Source organism: Oryzias latipes, chromosome 7 (genome assembly GCF_002234675.1).
Source record: "Oryzias latipes chromosome 7, ASM223467v1".
Classification (NCBI taxonomy): Eukaryota; Metazoa; Chordata; class Actinopteri; order Beloniformes; family Adrianichthyidae; genus Oryzias; species Oryzias latipes.
This window is the reverse complement of record NC_019865.2, coordinates 18,901,104-18,910,641: the sequence shown is the minus strand read 5'-3', so window position 1 is coordinate 18,910,641 and position 9,538 is coordinate 18,901,104. Positions and strand designations below refer to the sequence as shown.

The 9,538-nt window shown below is 40.9% G+C and overlaps 1 protein-coding gene and 1 non-coding gene across 2 annotated transcripts; one reads left to right on the top strand and one right to left on the bottom strand.

Annotated features, from left to right (window-relative positions):
* Positions 1-1,153: 1,153 nt before the first annotated feature.
* On the bottom strand, positions 1,154-8,734 carry LOC101155768 (translocating chain-associated membrane protein 1-like 1). Its single transcript, XM_023957144.1, has 11 exons — positions 8,221-8,734; positions 7,549-7,609; positions 7,359-7,477; positions 6,208-6,324; positions 6,035-6,093; positions 5,682-5,766; positions 4,783-4,853; positions 4,556-4,660; positions 4,335-4,478; positions 4,102-4,262; positions 1,154-4,010 (listed from the first exon to the last, which is right to left on the bottom strand). Exons 1-11 carry the CDS (start codon positions 8,338-8,340, stop codon positions 3,937-3,939), a joined length of 1,116 nt encoding a protein of 371 aa, XP_023812912.1. The 5' UTR covers positions 8,341-8,734; the 3' UTR covers positions 1,154-3,936.
* A 713-nt stretch (positions 8,735-9,447) lies between these two features.
* Positions 9,448-9,520, top strand: trnak-cuu. The gene has a single exon. It is a non-coding gene; the product is annotated as a tRNA-Lys (tRNA).
* Positions 9,521-9,538: the final 18 nt, after the last annotated feature.

Below are 9,538 nucleotides of genomic sequence, written 5' to 3'. Positions count from 1 at the left end.
ATTTTAATGAATCTAATTTATATGGAAATTGCACATAATTCTGACGATTCAGCAAGAGATTTATCCTCCCTGGGAAAGGCGTAGAGGACTGCAGAACAAAACAGAGATTTTTTTTTCTTGTTGTTGCAGTTTCAGTCAAAGATGAACACTGCAGTGTTTTTGTTGACTCGCCTTAGATCAGGTTAGAGTTTGAAGCACACCTCTAGAAGGTGAGGGGGTCATGCACGCCTGCTCTGGGCACAGTCAGCAGCACCCCTGTGAGTGTGATGAAGAGCATGTGAATGAACTTCTATCCTTGTGCACCCCCTGCAGAGCTGCAGCCTGCCTCTGTGCCTCGCTCTGATCAATCAAGCTGTCTGATTGCCTGAAGAAAAGCCATTAGTCTGAAACAACACAAGACATTAGCTGTGAGCGCCTGTCTCCTGTCTGTGCCGGGCTGATTCCTCACCGCTCGTGGATGAAGGCCGTACTGACTGGCCATTTGATTCCAGATAACAGTAATAAAATTTTTACACCATTAATCTATGTGTAAATGCATGTGGATTCCTTTTTCCTGTTACCTTTTGTCTCTTTTAAAGCATATTTTGTAATCAAGCCATAACATGACCACATCTTTCTCTGAGGGAAGAGGTTCGGCGTTGCCCCCTAGTGGTGATTACTTAAAGATCTAAGGATGGCAAAAATGTTCTATTGTCACAGGACTAAAAAAATGTGGGAAAGGTTTCCAAACACACTCTAGCAAAATGCAAATGATTAAAAAAATGTAAGATAAAATGTAATTAAAAAAAATCTTTGATTTTGCTTCAGAGCTCCTCCCTAAAATGACCTTTAACCTCAGTTTGAGATTAAATTGGGAAAACAAACTTAATACTGTTGAAATATTCTGTCCATGCAGCATAACCCCTTTAATTATTTATATATAGAAAAGCAGGTAAAATGTGAAACCAGGATAAGTTTAACCACATCCGGAAACAAGACTTCATGACAGAGGAGGTATCAGACAATTATTATCTGCAACCTTTATAATTTACGGTGCACTTTTGCAACCGCAATCTTTCAGCGTCCTTTTGCCTCCTGTTACCTTGGAGACAAATGCATTATTCAGTGTATGCCCTCAAAGACAACAATGGAAACAAATTAAATGATCAAATGATACAGGTTAACAAACAAACGCTTTATTCAAAACATCAAATTAAAAAAAACAAAGTCAATGATTAAAAGTGGACAGTAGTGTTCAAAGCTATTAGAATTTAGACAGCAGATTTAAAAAAAGGAAAGTATAATATTTGTAAAGTTAATCAATTGTATAATTATAATGAAAATGCCATCTTCATAGACTGCAAGTGTATTTTACGAGCAATTCTAGTTTTTAACTCTACCATCCTACCATGACAAAGTTGGATAAAGGTGGAAAGATTTCATGTAATCCATGGACACCAGTGAAGATCACAAATCATTGAAGAAAAAAGGTTCAGAGCACTGTCTAGTGGGTCTAGATGACCCAACTCCCAATGTTAAAGTGCCTAGGATAGCACAAGGGTTAATACTTACAAATATACGTCAGATAGGGATGAGAAAAAAAAAGGGTTACAAGAATAAAGAATCCGTTGAATTGGGAGGACTGGCGCCATCTAGCGGCTGCTCGTGGTATAAATCCATTATATTATTGACAAAATTAACATTTATTGGAACAATCCCAGTCAATACGTGCCGAAAATACATGGGGGGGGGGGGTATGGGAGGAGCCTAATAAATTATAACAGCAAAAGGGAACTCCTGTAGGATCCGACAGGCTAAAAATCATTTTCCAGAGCCACATCGATCGCTGATGTTTAGATGGGACAACATGAATTTAAAAAAAATATTTACTTAAATTAAAAAAAAAGAAGAAAAACAGTGTAGGTTCGAGTCCTGTAAATCATGAATACAAAAACCTGCATTGTACATCTGCAGCGTTAAACAACCGAGTCCACTTAACTCTAATAAGGCCATGAAGTTACAGAAAAGAAGACAGTCGTAGCACAAAGCAAACACACATCCACAGGTCAGCAAGCTGCATCCTCACTACATACAGAAACAGGAGTGTAAAACAAATACTCACACATGTATACGCAACAACAGTCAACTTCAACAAGTTTTCTTTTATAAAAATACTTTTAAAATCTGACACGTTTTTTAGTACAGTGTAGGGTTAACGTTATATATTTTCCTTCAGAGACATGTTAATAAGAGGCTGGTACAGCAGTCCTCTGCTCCTTTCCTCCTGTGACATTGCCACTTGCAAACATGGGCCTCGACCGACCGGGAAAAGTCCAAAAGAGCGCCAGACCATCTCCTCCCCGCTGGAGGGCTGAGAGGAGCGGCTCGCCGCACATGTGGTGATGTCACGATCACTGAAAAGGTGTGGGCATGGAGCGCAGGGGGGGGGACAACATAAAACCGACCGACCGACCCGTCTACAGTTCAAAGCTGGAGCCAAAGAGATCTTCAGGGCAAAAAAAAAAAAAAAAAACCAAAGGCAGGCAGGACAAGGTGGACAGATTGTCACTTTTTCGTGTACAAGCATTTGGGGGGGAAAAAACGAGCGGTTACATCGTCGCTGAGCGTACAGTCAACTAAACAGCACTGTACACGCGTCATAAAAGGTGCACTGAAAGCCCCTGAACCCCTATAATCAACTGCTCCAAAGCCCCAAGAACCGGAGAGAAGAGAAACCGAGCACAACACAGGCAGGACATGTGACCAACATCGTAAGGACACTTGAAGAAAGATTGTATTGTTTTGCTATGGACCGCTGTTTGCTGGTTATAGCTTTTCCAAGCATATAAATATTTATCGCAGGACAAAAATAAATAACTGAACCCTCTTGCATCAGTTGTAAAAAAAAGGCCACTGAATGCTGAAGTGTGTGATATGCAACATGTGAAGTAGCATTGAAGTCCTCAGCCTTTTAAACCACCATGCATTTAAAAAAAAAAAAAGGGGGAAAAAAAGCAAGCTTAGAGATGCAGTTTCTTGCAAACATTACCAATCATGCCCATCGCAACAAGGTTTAACAGGATGCAAACAGCACAGTGTCGCCTCCTCGCCCTGCCAGGCAGGCTGCTCTGCCAGCGAGGAGACGGGGGAGCCGCAGAAAGAATCCGCTCAGCTTCAACGCTGTCATTTAACCAGCAAGGTAAAAAAAAAAAAAAAAAAAAAAAGTGGCAGTAAAATCTCACTCGTCACCCTTTCTGAGAGTCCACAGTTGAGCATTAAAGGTTGAAGTTCTGCGGTTTGGCTTTTACGCTTTCTACTCGCCTCAAATCACTTCCCCTTTGACCTGTGGAGAAAGAAACTTTTACATTTGGAAACTTTCTCCCACTCACAATGCTTCGTCTCTTTGGCTCAGACACCTGAGGCTAAGTTCAGGTTTTTGTTTTTATTTATGTATTTATTTTTAATAAGAAGTTGCCCCTTTAAGGACAGCCACTCCACTTAGTGTTAAAACGACATGTGGGCCTTGAGCAGCCTTCATCTCTACACCATATTTTACATTTGACCATTAGCTGAGGGCCAACAAAACTCGTTCTTTCTCGAAAGCGTCATAACACCGTAAGGTCCAAACTCTGGACGCCAACACCTTCCCGGAGCTGCACTGAAGTCGGTCGCCTCCACAAAGTCTTGCAACGTTAAAATTTCGGAACTTCTATTCCACAAAGGGACGCCTCAAAAGAGGTGCAGAGCCATCCCCGTTAAAGCATCAAAACCAGCGATCACCCTGCGGCCAAAGAATGACCAACACCCACAGCAAACCGCAACACGCAGCCTTCTCAGAGGAGGAGCTTCAGCTCCAGACGGACGCTTTAGCGCGGTTTAAATGTTGTTTTGTTTGTTTTGGAGAGCAGGAGACAGAAAGCAGGTGTTAAAGTGAAGAAACTGTGCGCCGCTGCGTCCTCATGAAGCTTTGGCTTTTCTTGCCCGCGGCGACGTTTTATCCTCGGATTTGACCACTCCGTTGGCGGCGCCGACTGAAGACACAAGTCAGTCCAAACATTAGGAGGGAGTTTTGTCTTCATGACCTGAAACTCAAAGATGGAAGAAGATGAAGCGTCTCCTCACCCCTCGTTGGTTCCCTTTTATGAAGCTTGCTCTTTGGGCTAAACGTCTTCTTCTTCGACGCCTGACTCTGGCTGTGCTCTCTCCACTTCTTCAACTGGAAATTAATGAACTTCCACATCATCCAGGCTTGAGTCAGGCAGATGGCTGCCAGGCACGTCATCCTAAGGGGATGAAAAAGTTGGCTAGAGTTTGATCGTTTAACTAGATTGAATCCCCCTTTTCCCTGCACCTACCTAACGGTAAGCACGTTGAAGTTCCCGTCCGCTAAGGAAAAGCCGAGGTTTTCCGTGCGGGGAAGGCCGAAGCCAAACGTCAGCACCGAGAGCGTGAGGGTGAGGAGACGGGCGATGACGAAAAGAAGAGCCCACAGGGTGAAACTGGAGGAGCAAAGCCAACCACAGATTGAGAGAGAAGCAGACCGCCACGGAGAGAGCGATGCAGAACAAACGGATACCCTTTTTGCTTGTTCTCGTCGCTGAAGTAGAAGAGGCGGGAAGCGTGGAACAGGAGCTCCACAAGGTAGTGAGGAACCAGCAGCACCAGGCCCAGTCGGTGGAGGCTGAGAAGACAAGAGCGATGGAGAATCAACGACATACATAACACACCTGAAAACCGGATAACCCATTTCAAAAACTACAAGCTACTTTTATGCTCAATTTCTTAGTGACCAGTGGAACTCACTTCAGAACATAGGCACCAGTGATGTGGACGATGTAAAGGCAGATGTAATACAGCTGGCGCGGGATGTCTTCCTGTGGAAAAAATGACAGTTTGTTCCGTCAGTTCATTAAAAGTCTCACCGTGAAAGTCCCTCTTTGATCATCTTCTGATACATTTTCAAGGTGGTCTTTTAGTAAGAATGATGCCACTTTGAGCTAAATTAAAATTAAAATAAACTGTAATGTTTTCTAGGACAAAGTTTCTGCAGAGCAGCAATGGCTGATTTGTGGGCGGGGCTGTTTCCCATGCAGACAGTTCCTCACTATTTGATTTAATCTCAGTGATGTTTGGGGAATTCTCCTTCCTTATGTTTTTTATTTACATTTAGGGTTTGAGTTTCTATTGTGGAAGCTTAAGAAAAGGGGTTTAAAAATATCAAATGTAAACGTAAAATAACCAGGTTATTGGGAAATGTGAACTTTACATTTATTTTTTCACAAGGATTCTAAAATAAAAGGCAAATCTATGAATATGACATGATGGATTTGGTTCGGTTGATCGTTTCACAAACCACAAGACGGTGTTTTTCTGCAAAGAATCAGCGTATGTAACCCTTGTGCTATCCTAGGCACTTTAACGTTGGGAGCTGGGTCATCTAGACCCACTAGACAGTGCGCTGAACCTTTTTTCTTCAATGATTTGTGATCTTCACTGGTGTCCATGGATTACATGAAATCTGTCCACCTTTATCCACCTTTGTCATGGTAGGGAGAACCGTCAAAGTAAGGGTGGGGTCATCTAAGATAACACAAGGGTTAAACCAATATCACTCTTAATAACAAGCTCTTCTGGCATTAGATAATATGAAAACCTAAACACGGAAAAACATCTTGTTCAGGAAAAAAAAAAACAGCACTTACCTTTCGCACTTTCTGAAAGTACAGCTCAGGAAGAGCGTGGAGCCAATATGCAATTTGGCAAATGTAGAAGAACTTAACCTGAAAACTGGATCAGCATCAACTTAGGTTAATTATGAATAGTTTCTTACTCCAGACTATGATTTACAGGCTGTTTTTCTGCATTTATTTCAGACGTTACCATCATTTCATAAACTGAACAGGAAAACAAAATTTAGAAAATGCATCACATTTAACTTCTTTATACACTTACTCGCTTAAAAGTCAAAACATGTGCTAACATTTGTGCAGTGGGAGACATTTCTTTGTAAAAATGTGAACTATTGCTGAACAGAGATGTGTTGGTTTTTACTTACACCATGCGAGTGTGTGGGTAGCCCTCCCATAAGAATGTAGGATTTTTTGCAAAGTCCTCCTGCCATTGAAAACATAAACAAACCAAAAAAAAAAGAAAGACTGTGAGTTAGACAAAGCCCTCTGCAGCAGGAGAGCGCATGTTTTGATTTTTGGGAACAAGTGAGCCTCGTACCGCTGTCAGGATGCTGCAGCCCCAAACAAAGGAAAACAGGTAAAACGCTGCCAGCTGTCCAGACTCATTAAACTTGCTGTGTTTGGTTTTAGACAGATGCAACCTCCTGTTTATTTTCTGAAATACAATTAAGAAAAAAGCACATATAAAAACAAATGGTGCAACTTTCTTTATCTTTTTTTCTTCTTATCTAGCATGACTTTTTGCTCTAACGGGTCCTGCAAAGATCAGATGAGAGAAGTCCTCTGAGGGCCTTCGGGACGTCTGTGTAGAGCTCATCTGGATGAGAAACTTTAAAAAAAAAAGTGCCTTTCTTTGGTATTAAAATAAAACAAAACACTTGATTTTTCCCATTTTTTTCCTCTGCCACATCTGCTTTTTTTATGTAACGGTAGCTAAAAATGTATTTACATTTTTGCTTTTCATTCAACGCTGTCTGTTATTTGTATTAACAATGTACCCATATTATGGAGGCTTCGTCTTCATGGCCCAATTCACGAGATTCTTTGTTTCCGTGGACATAACCAGCAAAGTATAAGAATCATGGGGCTAGCACTGGTTTGTAGGAAGGTCTCCTTTATTTGGCAATACCAGGGAGGCTGTGGTAAAGAATAAACCAAAAATTTATTGTGATATTCCTACAAAAACTACATTTTTTCCCACAAGTAGCAGATTTAACGTGAAATATTTTCATTGTTTTGACATCTGCAAACGTTTTAGTCAGTTTGCAAATGGTGATAGTTTTTTTTTTTTTTTTCAAATAGACGGTGGTGCAAAAATTTCCCCATGTGAACCACAAACACGTTATTTTATTATAAAACTTTAAAAAATGAATAATAAAACTGAGTAATTACTTATTTTAATAGTTTATCAGAGGCTGAAAACTGAGGTACAAGTGTTTCAACTCAAAAAAAGGTCAAGTGTGTAAGATGATCACTTGCAAACAGAAATCAGAGTCGATTCAAACACAAGTGAAGCCTGAAGTTGGATATGATCCATGACTAATTCATATTTTTCCACCAACTTCATGTACTCACCAAAAGTCAATACAATGTAGAACTTTTAAAGCCATTTGGGGGGGTTGCATCACAAGTTAAAACTGAAAGAAGGCTAAACTAACAAAGCTATGGTTTCCGAACAAATGCACTTACATCGAGAATGTATTCCTGTATCAAGGCGTGAAGGATGACCGCTATCAGCAGGTAGAAAAACACAGTCGCCACGTCTTTGGGGCCGTATTGGTAAAAGTTAAGCGGCTCGCTTTTCTCATCTGCAAAGAAAAGACCAACGATGAAAGAGCGACTTCTGGAAGGATTCAAATTTAGATTCACGTCAGCGCACCAAGGACTTCAGTGACGTTGTACTGGACCGTGATGAACATGATGGCAAACTTTGCTGTGACCTGGAACCAAAACAAAACAGATGTCAATGAAACAATGACATCAAAATGTGCTTTTAGATCTATCTACATCAGGAAAAGGACACATCCTACATTCATTCTTCTCAAATAAAACAAGAACTCTAAGATAATACGTGGATCGTGCATACAATAGTAGAAAGCACAGCCAAATGATGCCAACACATAAATATTATAAGCAAGGGTTCCTCACACGGTGGAAGGATGCTGACAGCCGCATATTTCTGTGGGTTGAGGGTGCACACCATTACTTTACATCGCAAAGATGTTTTGGGTGGATTTGTAAGTTGATCTGAAAGTTTCAAGGCTGTGTTTGGGAGGAGACTTACTAGCTACTGCTATTTTGCTCTCTTTAGCTAGCTAAGCTACAGTCCCTGTGTAAAGTGCAGCAGGCTGCATGCATCGATAAAAATCACATGCTTATTATCTAGGGGGCATTAAAAGAGTCGTGTTTACAGAACTAGTGTCTGATGGGCTTTTAAATTATCTAAAAAAAAAAGGCAAGACGCGCGCGCCATACTCTGCTGTCATGCATGCTAACGACAGCTAGCATGCTATGAAGAAAGCTGAAGCAGAACTCCTAAACCAAGCGGTACCTCAAACATCAGTCCGAGGAGGATAATCATTGCCAAGCACGAAACCATGTCGGCGTGATTCTGGATCACGAACTCGTGGCTCAGCACCGGCGGGCTCTTATTTTTCTTGCGAAAACCCATGGCTCGAACGGCGGGTCCTGTTTCCTCCGTTGGACTGTGTTATTGCTACAGATGCCGCGCGCCTCAGCTGACAAACGCCAGGGGCCGATTCCTTCACTGCTGTGCAGAAGTCCGGTGAAACACAGCACGCTTTTTCTTAAAAACACGCATGGAGACGCGTTGCAGCGAGCACAGCACAACACCCAGTTTTTTCCTGCCTGGAAAAGTCAGAGTACTGGGCCCTCCCACTTGAGAACCCCATTCATGAACCGCCCCGTGCCAATGACGTAAAGGAGAACCCATGACTGCGATGCCTTCACGTACCTCACGTAAAGGTTTTTGCTTTTTTTAAATTAGCTTTTCAGACGAAAATCACAGTAAATCACGTCTCATATATTTTAATTTAATATTTAACAACAACAACAATAATAATAAATTAGTTGTTTTTATTTGTAAATGCAAATGTTCTTAGATTAAGATGTTGCACATCTTAATGTAATTCTGCTTGATTTAGTTACTTTCTTCACTTTCTGTATGTGCTGGATATATAAAAAAAAAAGAAAAGAAAAAAACACGATTTCAAATCTCCAGCAATATGCATTTTGTATGTAATTATCAGTCATTCAGTATAATGAAGTGCTCTCTAAAACTGCTGAAGTGATTTTTTGGTTGACGTTCATTACAAAAACTTTTAAAGAAAGAAAATAAAGAAATGAACACCCTCTCCCCTCCACACAAACACACAGAACACAGAGATGCATTGTTGCCAAGATTTATCATTTTCTTGTTTTTATACTTTATAAGTTCAAGGGGAAAGTATTAATTTCTTACATGCTGCTTTGGTACCGTTATTATTTTTATATATATATTTTCACGTCTGTAAGTTTTAACTTAAAGAAAAAAATCTTCTCGTGGCTAAATGTACATAAAATGTGCGTTATTGACATGACGACATTTCTTGTTTGCCAATTTAACAATTGACATTTTTCCCCTAAATAAAGTGACATTTGGCCAATAAATAGTTTTTTCGTTTTATCTCCTTTAGAGGGCGACATGACACAGACCTGGAACGACAGCAATGGTTGTTCCGGTGGTTAAGTAAACTATGTGATCGTTCCTGTTTTCATTGCCCGGCTAGCTCAGTCGGTAGAGCATGAGACTCTTAATCTCAGGGTCGTGGGTTCGAGCCCCACGTTGGGCGTAGATACTTTTTTCTCCC

What these genes read in the sequence shown, in the direction of transcription:
- LOC101155768 (XM_023957144.1), bottom strand. Translation starts at nt 8,340, where the DNA reads ATGGGTTTTCGCAAGAAAAATAAGAGCCCGCCGGTGCTGAGCCACGAG. An exon ending in TACCCACACACTCGCATGGT is followed by an intron (nt 5,767 to 6,034) that starts GTAAGTAAAAAC and finishes ATGCTGATCCAG; the next exon opens with TTTTCAGGTTAAGTTCTTCT. An exon ending in ACTGGTGCCTATGTTCTGAA is followed by an intron (nt 4,661 to 4,782) that starts GTGAGTTCCACT and finishes TTGTCTTCTCAG; the next exon opens with CCTCCACCGACTGGGCCTGG.